Source organism: Schistocerca piceifrons, chromosome 2 (assembly GCF_021461385.2).
Source record: "Schistocerca piceifrons isolate TAMUIC-IGC-003096 chromosome 2, iqSchPice1.1, whole genome shotgun sequence".
Taxonomy (NCBI): Eukaryota; Metazoa; Arthropoda; class Insecta; order Orthoptera; family Acrididae; genus Schistocerca; species Schistocerca piceifrons.
Genome location: NC_060139.1, coordinates 661,053,242 through 661,072,789, shown reverse-complemented (window position 1 = coordinate 661,072,789; position 19,548 = coordinate 661,053,242). Strand labels below are relative to the sequence as shown.

The window sequence follows — 19,548 nt, the reverse complement described above, 5'->3', positions numbered from 1 at the left end:
ACACTGAATGATGAACAATGTTTTATACTATTGAATACTTGCTGGCCACTGAGTGCCAATAATTAAGTCACTAAATGAATTATGTTATTAATTATGCCATTAATTAGCTCCTGTTTTCAATGATGATTTTTCATGTTCTATAACTGGGCCCTGAGTGCCAATAATTAATGTCACTAAATGAATTATGTTTTTAATTATGCCATTAATTAGCTCCTGTTTTCAATGATGATTTTTCATGTTCTATAACTGGGCCCTGAGTGCCAATAATTAAGTCACTAAATGAATTATGTTATTAATTATGCGATTAATTAGCTCCTGTTTTCAATGATGATTTTTCATGTTCTATAACTGGTCACTGAGTGCCAATAAATAAGTCACTAAATGAATTATGTTATTAATTATGCAATTAATTAGCTCCTGTTTTCAATGATGATTTTTCATGTTCTATAACTGGCCACTGAGTGCCAATAATTAATGTCACTAAATGAATTATGTTATTAATTATGCCATTAATTAGCTCTTGTTTTCAATGTTGACCTGTCATGTTTTGGTAAATGGCCAATGAGTGCCAATAATTTGTATCACTCAATGTATTATGTTAATGCTAGGCCAATAATTGACTCTCCTTTTCAATTAAGACTTCTGATGAACATTATTCTGTCATACTAAATATGCTTTGTAACTGGCCAAGGACTGCCACTGTTTATTGTAATACGATTACCCATGATGCTAATAATTTGATTTTATGAACATTATTCTGTAATACTATATACTTGGTACAGAAATGTTCAACAACTGGGCTATGAATGCCGCAAACTACTACTGTAATTCTCAATATTATGTGACTTAATGTCCTTCACCTTATGAGCTCACTACCCTGAATTATTGCAATATCCATTTGTCCTGTCCATCCTCATGATTATGGAGCTCTATATTTGGTTTTTGCACTAATTCTACGTTGGTGTGCCTTGTAAGAGCGTGGTGTTGACACGACATGCTGTCCACCACCGTGAGCGATGAAGACGTTATTATGGTCCCACTGTTTGGTGTACCTAGTGTACTGCCAAAATGAGAACATGGAACATTACTACGACAGTTCAGTGTCTTGGCTACGCTGATAAATTTTGATGGGAAAAGAACTTCAAATTGTGTCACTTGGTGTTGTACTTCTGTGGAAAGATATGGACTTTCAGAACAGCTGTGTGCAATCTAAAGTGCTACAACCATGATGCAATCCTTCCCTTTCCTATCCTAATAGTGAAAATCATTTTTTTGCTAACATCATTTATGTTCATGGGTTATACATTTTTTTTTCGATTCGCTGAACTCCAGTGCGAGTACACTTATGTCACTTGTCGAAATGATTTTTTTTGCCATTATGTTTATTTGTTGTGAAAATGCTAAAGACATTTTTTCGATTTGTTCTGAAGTACAGTATATGTGCACTCTTGTCTTTTATATTGTATATACATTTTTATTTTGATGATATGTTCTGAACTACAGTGCATGTGCACTTATGTTATGTGTTAATATGTTTTCTACTGAACTTCAGTGCCTGTGCACTTTTCTCATTTTTCAATATGATTTGTACTCATCCTGTATACCTTTTATGATTTCCTGATATGTTCATTACTTCAGTGCGTATGCACTTATGTCATTAGTTACTCATTGTATATACATTTCGTCATTTGCTGATATGTTCTCAACTCCAGTGCGAGTACACTCATGTCACTTGTCAACATGATTTTCTGCCATTCTGTTCATTTGTTCTGAAAATGCTACAGAATTTTTTCAGTGCGTGTGCACTTTGTTATCTGTCAAATAATTTGTATATACAGTTTTCTGTTTTGCTAATATGTTTTGTACTCATATCTTGTCTTTGTCTGAAATGTTTTGTACTTGGTGCATGTGCACAACATTTAATTCATGTGTCTAAATATTCTGTAAATTGTAAAAGTTCATTAATTAAAGAAAAAAATTCTTGCGATGGCAAGTCCAAATGACTCACCATCGCTGCCAAATTTTTGCCCCCCCCAGTGGAGGGTTATGAAACACGTATGTAACGTAGCAGCGATGGTGAGGCATGATAAAATCTTTGACCAGAGAGCCATTTATCGTGGTTAGTCTGCGCTTGACCGCGCGAGTGTTGCGAGCAGTAGTCTGTCAATAGTCGTCGTGCAGTTCAGTCTGTCAATAGTCGTCGTGCAGTTCAGTCTGTTAGTAGTCGTCGTGCAGTACAGTTGCGAGCAGTCAGTCAGTGGGCAGTCTGTGAGCAGTGGAGTACGTCGGTAGTAGCAGCCCAGTGCAGTTGTGTGTGAGGAGTCGGCGGGCGTCGACATGGCATTCTGGTCAAGATTCAGGACGAGGTATATTATTTTTTAAACAAGGTAATGAATCAGCAATGCTCAGCTAATAATGTAAATCAACTGTAACTAATTTGTGCAATAATCGCCCCAATAATAATTTTGATTTCAAAGCAATTTTTACAAAAGAACCTTTTAATTGAACCAACGATCTCCTTCCATTTCCTTTAAAGAAAAGTTTCAGTTAAATTTCAAAAAAAAAAATAATATTATTTGCAATGCATTTCCTCCAAGCCGTGGCCAACAATAAGAGCAGAAATTTGACATGCAGTTATACTGAGGTAAGAAATTAATTCTGATTTTTTTGCACAGGGCCAAAGACCGATATTTCGGTTTAATTGAATTTTCATTATCACTGAGATTTTCTTATCACTGAAGTGACTTTCATTTTTTTGTGAGGAACTTGTACTTGGGTCAGATTGCTAATTTTTGTCTAATTGTCATTGTCATTGAATTTATTTGTGGGGAGATTACACTTGGCTCCCATTCATTTTATATTTCTGTCATTTTAAATTTCTGTGGGTAGGTTACAGGTGGTGTGGTATTTCTTATACAATATCTTTTGCTTATACAATTCTCTATGACGTCTTTGTTTCTACCAACGTGTCCGTTTCTAACACTACGATGTTACATATTACTAAAGCAGTGGTGGCATAGGAGCGATACGTAAATCGGGAACATAGCTGACAACATCATGACATCAACGCGACGCGATGCTTTGACGCAACGTCGTGACACGACACGATGTGATGTTGACACACAATTCGCGTAGCTGAGCGTAGTGTGCAAAACTGTGGAAAATAGGTCAAACTGGGGAAAATACGAAAAGTATGGGAAATGTGTAAAAACGAGAGTACTTACATATCTGTGTGGTTTTGGTCTCTGCTGGTGTCACGTAATATTAGTATTAACAAACACAACTCAAGTGATATGACTTAACGTAATTTGTTATTAGCAAAAAGACACAACCTGATCGTCTCCCGATGACGTCCAGCTGCAGAGCAACTCCTCCTACACAAGTATCCCAGCTATAAAACATGGAGGTGTGGAGGGGGTGCATCAGTCCCAATGGTCCAGAGGGGAGGGGAGGGGAAGGAGGGAAAGGGCTGGTGATTCCCCAGGGAAACTCGATCAATTCCTGGTGGATCCCTGGGCAAGCAAGAAGTCCAAGTAGGTAACCCTGTCGCCGGATGTGCAACATGCCACCAGATGCAATAAGATCCTTATCTCGCCGTGAATGCCCACAGGTTAACTATATACAGACACAACAATTCTCCTGACATAAAGGCAATTTGTTTTCTGAAACAACAAGAATAAAAGGACAAAATTTCCACTGAAATCATATGCAGTGCCAACTGCGCTCTAAATACTACGACACACTATTATATATTACCACCTTTAATAAAATTATGCACTAGACTAAATATAACACTACAGTATCAACATACACAACCAGTTAAATAAAAGTTTTGATGTTACATTGACGACAATTACAACGGGGTCCAAATGGCTCTAAGCACTATGGGACTTAACATCTGAGGTCATCTGTCCCCTACACTTAGAACTACTTAAACCTAACTAACCTAAAGACATCACACACATCCATGCCCGAGGCAGGATTCGAACCTGCGACCGTAGCAGCATCGCGGTTCCGGACTGAAGCACATAGAACCGCTCGGCCACAGCGGCCGGCTCACATCGTATCAAAGTCTATTAGATAAGCGGGTAGTCAACTTGGGGTGTGAACACAATATTCTATACTAGGACGCAACCTACTACTGCATGGATTAACGAATAACGCGGTTCGGAACCACAGTTAAGAAACTCCCATGTTGTCACCAAACCAAAATTTCTGCTGAACAAACCTTCAACACAAACCTGAGCCTCACCACGGCAAAAAGGAAAGCATCTTAAATGGCCTTTACCGTGATTTGGAATCCACAGAGCCGTTCACTCGCAAGGAAGTTCACGTCGGCCTCTGCTTGTGGCTGTGTCCTCTTCAATCCGCTGCCAATCCAGCTAGTTCGAAACCGTGACATCCTCAGCCTTACTGAAAGTGACACGTAGCTCACGCTAGCTCGCCATCCTCAGTAAACAGCCCAGCTATAGAGAGAGAGAGAGAGAGAGAGAGAGAGAGAGACAGAAAAAGAGAGAGTTCAGCCAGTGCTGCATAGCAGGCACGACATGATTGCCCGATTTGTCACTCCGCAGTGTTTCTCTGTTGTTGGCTCTTCGCTAGCTGACTCCCTGTAGCTTAGCCGTTGGTGAACATTTACATGTTTTGTGAGAAGTTTTCTTATCCTTCATAAAAATATCTTTAAGACTTTTTGACCTATTCCATACCCACGAGAACTGCTTAACTTGAGATATGTGAAAGGTAGAGTAGCACATCAGTTTTTCTTCGTAAATATTTATCGTGTATTCTTGTTGTCTGATATGTTCTACATCCTGGAACATCTCCTTACTACGAATCAATTAGAACGAAAAATAAATCTAAGCTAATCTAAATACAGAGTGTCCCAGAAGGAACACTCAGCAGTCAAGGATAAGACAGGAAAGAATATTCGAAGCAAACATGTGTCGTAAACATGCATTCTAAAATGCTTAGCTTAGGAGGTATGAGCAAGTGTTCATCTTCTTCAATGTGGAACAAGTCTGTTCTACCGAACAAGTGCTCATAGATCTTAAGGTATGTGTTTTAGTGCCCGTGTTTACTAGACTTTTTTTCTTGTTTCAGTCCATACTTTATTTCTTTCTTTCTTTCTTTTGCTTGTGCCTTTTTCCCGCAATGGCGCATGGTCGGCATGGTTATTCGGATTTGGCAAGGTTAATTTAAGGGGGGGCCTGATGCCCTTCCTGCCCCCACCCCGTACCCCCCGGTACGGAACTAGTGTACCCCAACTGTCTGCGTCTAGTGTAACCCATGGAATAGTGCGAATGTGTTCAGATGTCTCCGAGGCGTGGAACTGAGGCGGGACGTGGGGACCAGCACGGTATTCACCTAGGGGGATGTGGAAAACCGGCTAAAAACCACATCGAGGCTGGCCGGCACAGCGGGCTCCGTCGTTAAGCCGCCAGGCGGATTTCTCGGTCCACACTACCTCCTGCCAAAATATGGAAAGCAAAGAGCTTGCAGTAGAAGAGGGTTGTTTCACAGCACCGATCACAGATTTTACGGTATGCATTGCAAGGTGCATTGCATGTTTACTAGATTATTTTGCTTCGAATGATCATTACTGTCAAATCCTTGAGTACTGTTCACTGTCCTGGAACAGCCTGTAGAGTAAACGTGAAAGCGGCTGGACAGCTTACCGATCCTGGCGGTCCTGAAGCCGTCGTGTCGTGGCACGGTGACGTTGAGCGGCGCCAGGACGGGCCTGGAGAAGCCGCTGGCGCGAACCCGGTAGCCGGCCGTCTGCAGGTTCACGGCCTCCACGGCCGCGAGGTACGCCGACCGCAGATGCGGCGGGTCCGCCTCGTCAAACACGGCAGCTGTAAGAGCAATAGATCTCTCACTACACTCGAGCTCCCACTTAGACATGGAGATGAACATCAAAGGAAGAAGTTTTAGCATTTTTTCCCTTTTCTCATTTTAAATCGTCTTCAATGCGTACAATCGAATCAGAGCCGTGCGTGGCTGGTCTTCCCGCCATTATGTATTTTACACCTTGTTTTTAACGTACTTCCACCACACTATGTTAATTTAAGTTACTACTGTCACTGAGTTGCTGCTTTGCCTGACCGTGTGCGGCATTAGCAGCTCCTATCGATATTCCCCCTCTCGTAGTATCTTTGCTTGTCTGCTATTACTTCCCGGTCGTTGTCTATCGTAGGAGAGTTCACGTAGTGAGTTTGTGTTGCGAGTTCGTGCTGACAGTCGGTTGAAGACGCGTCTGGAGCGCAGTCCGCACCTGCCAGTCGGGGAGTTGCAATGCGGCACTAGTGCAGTCGGGTTGGAGCAGCAGTGAGGTCTGCATCGACATGGCTCGTCCGACGATTGCCACCACACATCACTTGAGCCGGCCCATAGTCTTGCTGGATGGTGGGTCGGTCGTCCGAACGGACGACGCGTTTTGGCTCGCCGGTCGTTCATGAGTCGGCTGTGTGTGTATGCATTGACTCCCGATTTGTCTTCGTGCATGCTTAGTTACTTTTGTGTATCGTTCAGATCTTCGTGCAAATGCTTGTCAGGTTGTGTGTGTAGTTCACGTTATGTCTACTGACGACGATTTCAGATGTTGTCGGCATTCTGAGGGGAGTCGGTCGATTGTTGCAGACGAGGTAAGTTCTCCGCGCGGTGCAGTCGGCTGGGGCCTCTGGCGGTCCCTGCGCAGTGTCGGAACGTGTGTGGAGCTGTCCGATCGCTACGAGCTTCGTGGCTCGCCGACTCAGGACGTCAAAGTTGAGTAGTGGTTTCAACTACCCAAGCCACGTTTATTCATGTTGCGATGTTTCGCTTCGGTGGTTTGCTGTTTGGGAAGTTTTCCGGTGAGCAACACCGAATGGTTCTACTGCTGAGATTTAGCCGCCATGGGGTGCAATTAACTATTTTGATCGACTACGATTTGAGTGCACCTGTGGAATTTTCTGTCTTGTGGCCGTTAGTGTTCTGGTTACCTGCTCTGGCCACTAACGCAGTGTCAGGCAGCGTCCTTTCCTCACCTGTTGTCGCTGTCCAACATGGTGTGTAGTTTTGACAGCTAATACGTGCTCCATTGTGGTTTATCACAGTTTATAACATGCCGGTTGGAGTTCTCATGTACTGATGGACGGGAAGCAAGTAGCTGTGTCGGTCGGTCCGTGGCTGCCTCCTGGTTGGGTTCCGACAGATCAAGTATAGTTGGGCTCACCACCTGTCTCACCTAAGTGAACGAGGGCAAACCGACCTCCCTGGATGCCCTTTGAGTGGCGCCGGTGTTTAATTATCTGTTGTCAGATATTTTAAATTTTAGTCTTGTGGTTATTGTTGTTTCTTAAAATTTTGCAAAATTAATTTTTAAATTTATCTTTCATGCTTAAACAATGCGGTCTTCTGCATATAAAGATTATGGTAATAAATTTTGAAATTTTGAAGTTTGATTCCCGGCGGGGTCACGGGTTTTCTCTGCCTCGTGATGACTGGGTGTTGTGTGATGTCCTTAGGTTAGTTAGGTTTAAGTATTTCTAAGTTCTAGGGGACTGATGACCATAGATGTTAAGTCCCATAGTGCTCAGAGCCATTTGAACCATTTTTGAAGTTTGATTGTGGCTTTCAGCCATGGGTCTTGTACCTTGTGTATGTTGTTTCTTTAAATTATTTTATTGCTATCTTAATTGGATTTTTATCTTGTTGATGTTTTTTAAGATTTCTTGTTGGCTTTCTGCCTTTAAAGGTCTATGGTAATATATTTTAAAATTTTGGAAATTAATTGTGGCCCCCAGCCATTTGTATTGCACTTTGTGTATATTGTTTTTTGAATTATTTTATTGCTATCTTAATTGGATTTTTATCTTGTTAAGATTTCTTGTTAGAGGCCTTCAGCCGTGAAAGAGTTGCTAAATTACAATAAATGACAATTAGAAGCAGAGACTGGCCTCAACCCTTGGCCCTTTCCACAATCCTATTACCTGTTCTGCCCAGCGGGTTTAGCGGGCCTCTCAGAAGCGTCTGAGGGCCTTACTAATTCTTGTCCACTTCTTAAATGTATCAGTGTCGTTCTGTCTTTGAACATGCTACCTGTTTTGCCTAGCTGAGAGAGAGGGTGTTAAAATGAAACTTTTCTGCGTATGGTACTTCGTCATACCGTAAAAAAATAAACGAAAATAATTAAAAAATGTAACCTTACATTTACTGAAACCAAAACTACACCAAAAGATCCAAAAGAAGGCGCTGTAACAATGACCGAAGTGTTGGTTTCATCAGTGACAGGTTGTTTTTAATTTTTTTTATGACGCGCCACCGTACCCATAGGATTTTCATGTTATCTGACTCTGATTGCGGAAGCAGACACAAATATTCAGGGTGCTCTCGGAGGAATGTTCAATATTCAGTGACATCATGTGGTATCGATAGTTACGATGCCTCGGGGTAGGTGCAAGTTCTTAGGGTGGCACTATGACAGACACCGACACCGACGACAGCGCCCTCTAGCCGGCGCTGTGCAGCTCTACGAGCGCCGCTCCAGATTCTGCCCATTTGATTCCGAGCCGACGACCAAGCAACTTAGCTTCTACTTCATAGGGGGCTGGTCATTATAGGCTTTGTTACTTCAGTTACTTCAATGATAGTTTGTCACACTACCAGTAGCTCTTAGCGTTGATACCTGTACGGCTTCACACCTACATGCTCATCTCAGCCAAAGTTAAGTGATATTATAATTTGTACATGTTGATACACCAGTAAAAGAATGTTAACTTACACGCAGTACCACAGTACTTCACCTTTTCCTTCTCCTATGCGCTTCCTACATTCGGCATACCCTTCAGTTTACAGGAGCAGATCCACGCGCCGCCTATACAGGCGGGATACAAAACAACACAGGAAAGATCGTTTGAAGTAAAAAAAAAACTCCACATAGACATATGTGTTATTCCGAAAAATTTCCGAGAAAAAAAAACGCATTTAACGTACATTGTTATTGAACTTTCTCCGTTATTCAATACATCGTCAGCTTTACACATATACACGTTTACAACAGTTAATGAACATTATAACATGCGTTTTAAAAAGTATCGATTGAAAAATACGTATTTTTAATAGATTCATCTCTAAGCATTATAGTACAAGTCACATTATAACTGTTGTACATTTCACGATAAATGTTGGAATGTCCTACAGTCAGATTCGGTGCATTTTTGCGCCCTTCGGAGAACGTTGTAAGTAGGCTGTTTGGGTTTTTATGTTGGTAACGCCACGAAGCGCTCTGTATGAAAATCACTGGCTGTGCTGTGTGCAGTCTGTGGCTGGGTGGCATTGTTGGAATTTGCTATTGTAGTGTTGGGCAGTTGGCTGTCAACAGCGCGTAGCTTTGCGCAGTTGGAGGTGAGCCGCCAGCAGTGGCGGATGTGGGAGAGAGGTGTGCGGAATTTTGAGAGCGGACGATCTGGACGTGTGTCCATCGGAAAGAGTAAATTTGTAATATTGGATTTCATGGACTGATATATATATTATGACTTTTGAACACTATTAAGGTAAATACATTCTTTGTTCGCTATCAAAATCTTTCATTTGCTAACTATGCCTATCAGTAGTTATTGCCTTCCGTAGTTTGAATCTTTTATTTAGCTGGCAGTAGTGACGCTCGCTGTATTGTAGTTCGAGTAACGAAGATTTTTGTGAGGTAAATGATTTGTGAAACGTATAGGTTAATTTAGTCAGGGCCATTCTCTTGTAAGGATTATTGAAAGTCAGATTGCGTTGCGCTAAAAAATATTGTGTGTCAGTCTAAGCACAGTCATGTATAATTTTTCTAAGGGGACGTTTCAACATGATGTGTTGTTGCTTGTCTGACTGTCTCTGGATGTTCCCTAATGAGGGCAGCAGCGACCATCATGCCACCTACGAGAATTTTTCTTATTTATTTTACGAGCGGTTTCGATCTACGAAGTCATCATCAGGTACGTCTGTGGCCCTAAACTAGTAAAAAAAACATATAGCATGTAGCCAAGGTAAGCGCTGTCAAAATTGGTAAAAAAGTAATAAAACTACGATGAAACGCTTTAACCCGTAGTGTCGGAACGCCGCTGACGGTAATTGTGACTGTGATTTGTTGGACAATTCCGATGTATCGTTCAAGCATGCCGCACCTATTTACAAACAGTGGTTGGTTGGTTGATCTGGGGAAGGGGACCAGACGGCGAGGTCATCGGCCCCATCGGATTAGGGAAGGATGGGCAAGGACTTCAGGAAGTCGGCCGTGCTCTTTCAGAGGAACCATCCCGGCTTTTACGAGAAGCGATTTATGAATATCACGGGAAACCTAAATTAGGATGGCCGGGCGAGTTTTTGAAACGTCGGCCCAGCGAATGAGAGGCCACTTACAAATAGTGAGTATGCCGAAATGGTATTTATGTGCGGGTTCTGTAACGGAAAAGCTAAAGCTGCCGGTAGATAATACGTTAGGCGATTTTCGAACAGCGGAGTGCAGTGTCCAGCAGACACGTGTCATCTATACGTGCAGATTAACAGACTGTGGATGACGCAGACGGCATTATTCAGTTGTTAGAACGTAGTCATTCGAGGAGCACACACAAAATTCCTATACATATCGATGTTCCACATAAAAGACTAGGGCGGACAGTATGTACGCACTGGCTCTATCCTTATCATTTACACTGATTCAGCCCATTTGCAAACAACATAAAGGTCAACTCTTATGTCACTGACTAGTTGTATATAGCTCAAAAAAAACCTTAATTCTTTTTACTGATGAATCCACTTTCATTCGTGACGATATTAGTAAAACCCGTAAATCACATCGGTAGTCCGACGAAAAACCACATTTCTTTGAGGAGACGCAATATCAAGGACGCTTTTCTGTAAATGTGTGGTGTGGAATGGTGTAGAAACAGTTGACTGGGTCTCTTGCATTACACATTCGTCTCAAATAACCCCGTGATCTACACTCTAGTGAAAAGGAACTCCGTTATCATTGGAGGTGTTTCCTTTTGTTGCATGGACAGGAATGGTCTCCCAACATCACGAGATCCTGCGCATTCTAGTCGTCAGGTGACACATCAACTAACCCAACATTCCCCTGAAGATGGACCGGGAGAAATGATTACAGCTCTCCGCAACAAAGGTCTTCAGCCCTTACCATGTAGGTTTAACTCTGTTAGTGAGGTAGAAGCCGATGTCTACAAAGAAAAAGTTAAAACAAGAGATGAATTGATCGTTAGTGCAGACGAGCGCAAAATAGATGTTACAATGTTTTTGGCTACTACGACATAATATAGGTTGATAGTTTATTATTATGTTATTTATGCTGTAGCAGACAATTTTAAATTTAGTAGAAAAGGTTTTTAAAGTGCTTTCCTTCTGCAGTACGCTGAGTAGTCTTGAAATGTTCAAATGTGTGTGAATTCCTAAGGGACCAAACTGCTGATGTCATCGGTCCCTAGACTTACAAACTGCTTAAACTAGCGTACGCTAAGAACAACTCACACACCCATGCCCGAGGGAGGACTCGAACCTCCGACGGGAGGGGCCGCGCAATCCGTGACATGGCGCCTCGAAGCACGCGGCCACTCCGAGCGGCTGTCTTGAAATGAAATCTGTGGTGAATTACTGAAGTTCACTACTTTCGATAGCATGAATATTTCTGGAAATTGGAGCACGAAGGACATGGAGTGCTGCAGCTGCATCTTCGAAGACTCTGTGTGCTTTAGATAATCCCAACAGAAATGTATTTCATTTCAGTCTTTGATTACAATATGAATTCTTTAGACGATGACCGGTTTCAGTCCGTAATGGCCATCCTCAGATTTTTTTACACCGTGTCCTAAAGTGATAAGGCCATAATGGCCAACAGAAATAACCATACTGATTGAGATCGGTACTATATGTGGGCTGTTCCACAACATTTCAGGCAGCTTGGATGTGTGCATCCACAGTACCCCACTGGAGCCATTTCGTTTGTTGGTGTCCCTATGGAGGTAGAATTGTGCCTCATCCCTCAACCTGATCGCTAAGGACTGTTCCATTTTCAAAGACCTCAACCATCTCTCTTGCTAAACAATATCGCTGCTCCATATTACTGTCGTTCAAAGGTTGTCACAGTAGTATTTTGTAAGAGGAAGGGTTCAACTTCTGTTTCATTATCCTTAGTGATAGTAGTGATATCCCGAGTTGCTGTGCTCAATGTCTTTTTGATGTAGTGGTTGTAATGGTTCTTTATTTACGTGACCGTTACGGCACTCCAACCCCAGTTCTCGATACCAGTAATATCGTAATACTGTTCTGTTCACATTTGGTGTTATTAATGTATAAGTACTCCGATGTATCGATATATTACAGTGCTATGGTTCTTGTGTGTATTCATTTCTGTGAGACGGTCATAATCTTTGACTTGCGTGTAACCGTTTCGGCGCGAATGCGCACAGGGCAGTCCTTGTTTCACTTTGCAGAAGTTAAGTTGTTATTTCGCTTTGTAAAAGAACAGCTAAGTCTTGTGTTTGGTTAAAGTGGAAATTAAATATATGAAGATTGATAAAAAAACTGTTTTCTTGATGATGTGACAATTAAGAAGAGGTATATGTGAATTTACAAGAAGTTTAATAAAATTGTGGATCGTGAACACCAAGTCAAAAATTATTTCTACCATACCATTGTTCTGATCTGGGATTGTTAGATCATTAAGAATTTCCTGAAAAACGCATCTGTTAGGTCTTCAAATATTGCTAAAATACAGATCGGGACCTTCTAGCAGTCAAAGTGGAATCGCCCTAGAATCAACAAGATGAGCCATAACAACTTCGACGAAATCTACGTGGGAATCCATTCAAGGTAAGTGCCAAAATTAATGACTTTTTTACAGTGACTTCATTATTTCCATTCTGACGATACCATCCACAGTCAATAACTTTGTCGTTGCCCGATAAAGCGAACATATGCCGCGTGAGCAACATTATTAATCTGATTTCTAACCTACTTTGTAAGTAGTGGTATTTGTTAGATGGTCTCCTCATTGAATAGAAGTTGCACTCGTTCGACATTCTCCAAAATTCCAGCTGAGGGCAGTCGTCTTGGGCAACGGCCTTGCCACAGTGGATACACCGGTTCCCCTCAGATCACCGAAGTGAAGCGCTGTCGGGCGTGGCCAGCATTTGGATGGGTGACTATCGAGGCCGCCATGCGCTGTTGCCATTTTTCGGGGTGCACTCAGCCTCGTGATGCCAACTGAGGAGCTACTCGACCGAATAGTAGCGGCTCCGGTCAAAGAAAACCATCGTAACGACTGGGAGAGCGATGTGCTGACCACACGCCCTCCTATCCGCATCCTCAGTTGAGGATGACACGGCGGTCGGATGGTCCCGATGCGCCACTTGTGGCCTGATGACGGAGTGCTTGTAGTCGTCTTGAGTGGCCCTTCCTTCAGTCATGTAGGGATCGAGTCTTCTCCAAACGTCTCAACAGCCTCTACAGAAACAGGGAAACCATTACTCAAAATCCGCACCGAAGAATGCTTAATTTTTGTCATCACAGTTGGACTTCCTTTCACCACTGTAATCTCATGGAGGACCTAGAATTAAACGTTCTGGTGAATGCGCATCTCACCATAACAATATATCTGGAATTCGTGTAAAATGCCTTAATGATTAACAAACGCTATTCCGATGTTCGTGCTTCCATTCTGAATAGCGGACGGAGAGACTGTTGAGTGAGCCACAGAATTTTCAGAGATACACTGCAACAATATCAGAAGCAGACTCATTTGCGGCACACGATTAAACCACTGCTGCCCTCATAAAAAATGTCAGAAAGGACGTCAAAAAGAGCCACTCGTGGTACTGTCAAAAGACTTCGAAAATGCATGAAGCCGATGGCGGAAGTCATGAAAAAACAATTCTGAACTTAATTGTTTGCATCCAGTTAACAACACTGAGCCGTGGCTGGCTCATGCTACGCGTTTGATTAAACCTTGTTTGCTATTCTGTGTTTAGTCTCCCGCGGTTATAGCGATTATGCTGTTATCCTCTCTTTCCGGGAGTGACAGCAGCGGTGTGTATCGATATTCGCACCTTGGACTGTCTTTGACCTAGCGCTTATAGTTTCCAGGTGGGCTGTGTGCGGTCAGTTGGTCGGCTGGCGTGGAGCAGCGAGGAAATCGCCGCGGCGCGTAGTTTTGCCGAGCCCTCTGGTGGCCTCTATGTGGTGTCGGAGTGTGTGGTGCTGTTCCCATTGCTACAAGGTTCGTTGAGTTTTGACTTAATCCACGAGCAAGTCACGACTGTTCACATTATGTCGTTTGGAGTTCGTTGTCGGCTGTTGAGGTATTTCCGCGAGCAACAACGCGTGGCCGGCCGCGGTGGCCGAGCGCTTCTAGGCGCTTCAGTCCGGAACCGAGCAACTGCTACGGTCGCAGGTTCGAATCCTGCCTCGGGCATGGATGTGTGTGATGTCCTTAGTTTAGTTAGGTTTAAGTAGTTCTAAGTTTTAGGGGACTGATGACCTTAGATGTTAAGTCCCGTAGTGCTCAGAGCCATTTGAACCAACAACGTGTGTTTTCAAGTTGGCAAATTTAGCCACCCTCCGGTGCAGTTCAACTGTACTTGGTTATTTGAATTGAAGTGCACCAGCGGAATCTTCTGCCTTGTGACCGTTAACGTTCCGGTTACCTGCCCTGGCCGTTGGCGTAAATTCAGGCTGTGTATTTTACTCATCGTGTTGTCGCTGTCCAGCACGGTGTGTAGTTTGACAGTTCAAAGTATAATTGTTGTGGGCGCCAATACCTTCTACGTTGTTCCATTGAACTCCCTGTTGTGTGCTGGTCAGTTGAAGTGGAGGTTATCTTGTCGATGGGTCCGTTGACTGTCTGTCGGTTGGGTTGTCGTCGGATCGAGAATGGTTGGGCCGACTGCCTGTCTCACCTAAAGGAGCGGTAGTGTTTGAATTCCAGGCCGACCCTTCGAACTTCTGAGTGCCCTTGGGTGTAATCCCTTTGCTTGTTTGTTCTTGTTGTTTGTACTTGTATGGCTTCTAGCCGTTTTTGAGATTAAGGTTGTTATGCCCTTAAGGCGTCAGATAGCTTGGGCCTTCAGCTTAATTTAAGAACTGTTTTACGTAAAGCCTTTGGCATTTTTAAAATTAATGTTATTGAGTCTTAAGTGTTGGGCCCTCAGCCGATTTTGAATTTAAGTTGTTTTATTCTTAATGTGTCAGATTCTTGAGGCCTCCAGCTGATTTCGAATTAAAGTTGCTCTGCTCTTACGGTGTTAGATGGTTTGGGCCTTCAGCTTAATTTAAGAACTGTTTTACGTAAAGCCTTTGGCATTTTTAAAATTAATATTATTGAGTCTCATGTGTTGGGCCTTCAGCAGATTTGGAATTTAAGTTCTTTGCTGTTAAAGTGTCAGATTATTTGGGCCTTCAGCCTAATTAAGGAACTGTTTTAAGATACGGCTTTGCCTTTTAAATTTCTGATTTTGGTTGAGCTCTAAGTTGTTGGCTTTCAGCCGTTTTTAAATAAAAGTGGTCTTGCCCTTAAGGCACGAGATTGTACGGTGCATTCAGCAGCTAATTAAGTTCCAAAACTAAAGTTGTGTTTTTTTTATTTTTTTTTAATTCTTGGCTCTTGTATTGTTTGATCAAATAAAAGGTTGTATGTTCGAGTGTAAATGACAGCTGCTTATTTAGACCCCCTTTTCACAACTTAAACTACCTGTCGTGTCCTGCGAGCTTAGCAGGGCGTCTCAAACACCTTCTGTGATTAATTGTTTCGCTTTAACCAATATACACTGATGAGCCAAACAATTATGACCACCTGCTTAATAGCTTGTTGAGCCATCTTTGCAACGCTTAATAGCTTGTTGAGCCATCTTTGCAACGCATACAGGACAGTTTCTTCGTATCATCGATTGTACAATTTTTTGATAGCTTTGTGAAGGTATGTGGCGCCAGATGTCTATGCCCAAGTCATACAATTCCCATAGATAACTAACCGCTGATTTGTGTACGCTGTGATGGCGTCGGACACCGATTCAGATGGGTTCCATTGGATTCACATCAGGCGAATTTGGTGGACCAGATATCAACGTGAGTTCACAATCATACAGCTCAAACCACTGTAGCATAATTCTGTCTTAGAGGCACGGACTATTACACTGCTGAAATATGATATCGCCGTCGGTGAAGACATCAAGCGTGAAGCGACGCAGCTTGCCATCAGCCGTCAGCTTGTCTTTGATTGCTACAACATATACCGCTGCCTGGTGAAACGTTGTTGTAATGCCTTGTGTTAGGAGGAGAAATGCGTACCATCACGTTTCCAACTTTGATAAAGGTCGGATTGTAGCCTATCGCGATTGCGGTTTATCGTATCGCAACATTGCTGCTCACGTTGGTCGAGATACAATGACTGTTAGCGGAATATGGAATCGGTGGGTTCAGGAGGGTAATACGGAACGCCGTGCTGGATCCCAACGGCCTCGTATCTGTAACTGATCGATCCCTGAGTCAACAGATGGGGACTTTTACAAGACAACAACCATCTGCACGAACAGTTCGACGACGTTTGCAGCAGCATGGGCTATCAGCTCGGAGACGGTGTCTGCGGTTACCCTTAACGCTGCTTCACAGACAGGAGCGCCTGCGATGGTGTACTCAACGACGAACCTGGGTGCACGAATGGCAAAACGTCATTTTTTCGGATGAACCCAGGTTCTGATTACAGCACCATGATGGTCGCATCCATGTTTGGCGACATCGTGGTGAATGCACATTGGAAGCGTGTATTCGTCATCGCCATACTGGCGTATCGTCCGGTGTGATGGTATGGGGTGACATTGGTTACACGTCTCGGTCATCTCTTGTTCGCATTGACGGCTTTTCGAACAGTGGACGTTACATTTCAGATGTGTTACGACCCGTGGCTCTACCCTTCATTCGATCCCTGCGAAGCTTTACATTTCAGCAGGATAATGAACGACCACATGTTGCGGGTCCTGTACGGGCCTTTCTGAATACAGAAGATGTTCGACTGCTGCCCTGGCCAGCACATTCTCCAGATCTCTCACCAATTGAAAACGTCTGGTCAATGGTGGCCGAGCAACTGGCTCGTCACAATACGCCAGTCACTACTCTTCATAAACTGTGGTATCTTTTTGAAGCTGCCCGGGCAGCTGTACCCGTACACGCCATCCAAGCTATGTTGACTCAATTCCCAGGTGGATCAAGGGCGTTATTATGGCCAGAGGTGGTTGTTCTGGGTACTGATTTCTCAGGATCTAAGCACCCAAATTGCGTGAAAATTTAATCACATATCAGTTCTAGTATAATATATTTGTCCAATGAATACCCGTTTATAATCTGCATTTCTTCTTGGTGTAGCAATTTTAATGGTCAGTAGTGTACTTTCCTTACCGCGTCACGTTCCTGCAGCGCCACCCGGTCCCATCCACCTTCTCAGTGGACAGTGGTCATAATGATTTTACTTATAATTGTAAACAGCGCATGTGTTGTATGGATCGTTTTACTCGTATTTGTTTACACTACTGCCTCCTAAAATATTTGCTGTTCGGTCTGAAACCCCTTGCCTCACCATGCCCGCATTATTCAAATACAATAATATTGGCATGAGACGTGCAACAAGCTTGGACATGAAAATGATTAGCGTTTGAGTGCTGCCGTAATGCCTAGGTAGGAGTAATACCATCCACTATGCTTTACACTTGCAAAGCTTTAATCTGACCAGTCCTCTATTACGCTAACGTCGCCTGGGTTTCCTGTCCTCCAAAATTGTATGATTCGCTGCTCACAATTTATTCAGCCATTCCACATCCTTACCAAAGCTTTCTTCCTCCAACAGATTTTCTACATACTGCTCATTTCCTGTTGTGGTCTTCAGTCCGAAGGATGGAGTTATACAGCTCTCCATGCTACTTCATGCTGAGCAATTCTCTTCGTCTTCAAGTACCTACTCCAACCAACATCCGTTTGAATACCAAACTGACTGTTCCTTCATGCCTCAGGGTGTAGCACCACGTTTCAAAAACATCTATTCTCTTTTCGTGTGAACTGCTTATCGTCCAGGTTTCACTTACGTACAAGTCTGCATTACATACAAATACCTTCACAATTAAATCGTGACTTAACAACAATATTGCTGTAGGCATGCTCAATGTAATATTTTTGTATGGCTCGCTGAAATCAGTAGGGGTTGGTCGTGCACCATCACTTTTAAGGCCAAATTCTAACAAAAATTTAAACCTGAAATCCTTTTACAAGTACACACATTAGCGAAGTTATCAAGAAATTAGCAGTAAATAAATATTTTCAAATTTATAAAAAAATTCACAAAAATCTTTTAATGCCTGTATCGCCTTTACATAAGAAAATTAAAATATGATGACTATCTAGTTTCGATTGTAAGTAATAACCATCTATAGAACACGTTCATATTAAATGCAGGTTGAACACAAACCAGATGTACTAGTAATAATAATCATGCAGTTACGTATATTTGTTAGAACACAAGATGAATAACAAATTTACAGCTAACAGCAACAACAAAACTGAGCCTGCCTGTACACCATACTCGTACAGGCTGAATAAACAAGTTCACCAGCAAAAATCGCATCAGTCATTAACGTGCAAATCTCCGAATTCTTCTTATATTTCAACAAAGCACATAAATATCCGTTTCTCCGTTATGAGAATGTTAGACATTAGTGATAAATAATTAAAGGGGAAAGAAAAATTTGAAAAATATCTCATAGGATAATGATGTTATCTAATCCAGTTTGTTTCCATCTTAAGCAAACGTTTTTTTTAAACAAGCACACAAATATGTGTGAATGGTGTCTCCACATCGAATTAATAAGTCAGCTGAACAACATTCTAAGTAACAAGGTAAATAAGTAGCGCAAACAGAGCATTTACAGACAATAGCAAGCTTGGAAAAAGTGCATAGCGTAATGCTTAAATATACGAAGAACCAGTAGGAAAATCTTAAAAAGTTTGAGACCGAGAAATCTCACTAACATTCACAGCGACATCTAAGGTCCATTATCATCAATATTATTGCGACTTCATACGGGATAATTTCGTCACACTACCGAAATCATAAAACGCAGAAAAGTTACAATAGTTCACAGCTGCTTATAAACAGATGAACAATAATAAAGTTCGGGTGGCTGCAAAAAACCAATCACTGAAAGTGACTTGAAAATTCCCAAGTCCCTATTGAATTGAGAGTCTGGAAATATTTCCAAGTGTTCAGTTCGTGTCAACAAAATATCCTAAGTCTCACTAACACAATCTGAGGCCCCGTGACACTCTGGCCTCCCAACCTCTGCTATCTTACCTCACTAACAAACACCTGGCAAAGAAACGCGAGGTCTGATGTGTGGGCTTGTTTAAAGATTCACTCATATAACCACTGTTTTACTCAACACACTTTCTTACAACATAGCCACCATTCAGGATATTTAATCTTAAATACAACATATACATGAATCTGAACATATGGTAAACTTTCAGTCCATTTAT

The 19,548-nt window shown here is 42.4% G+C and overlaps 1 protein-coding gene and 1 pseudogene across 1 annotated transcript in view; one reads left to right on the top strand and one right to left on the bottom strand.

Moving 5' to 3' along the window:
* LOC124775716 (glutamate receptor ionotropic, kainate 2-like) overlaps positions 1-19,548 on the bottom strand; it is a 282,789-nt gene that overhangs the window by 221,470 nt on the left and 41,771 nt on the right. Inside the window, exon 2 of the mRNA XM_047250541.1 lies at positions 5,676-5,855. Within this exon, the coding sequence (XP_047106497.1) occupies positions 5,676-5,855 (180 nt within the window). The remainder of the gene's footprint in view (positions 1-5,675; positions 5,856-19,548) is intronic.
* On the top strand, positions 13,089-13,206 carry LOC124778295 (annotated as a pseudogene).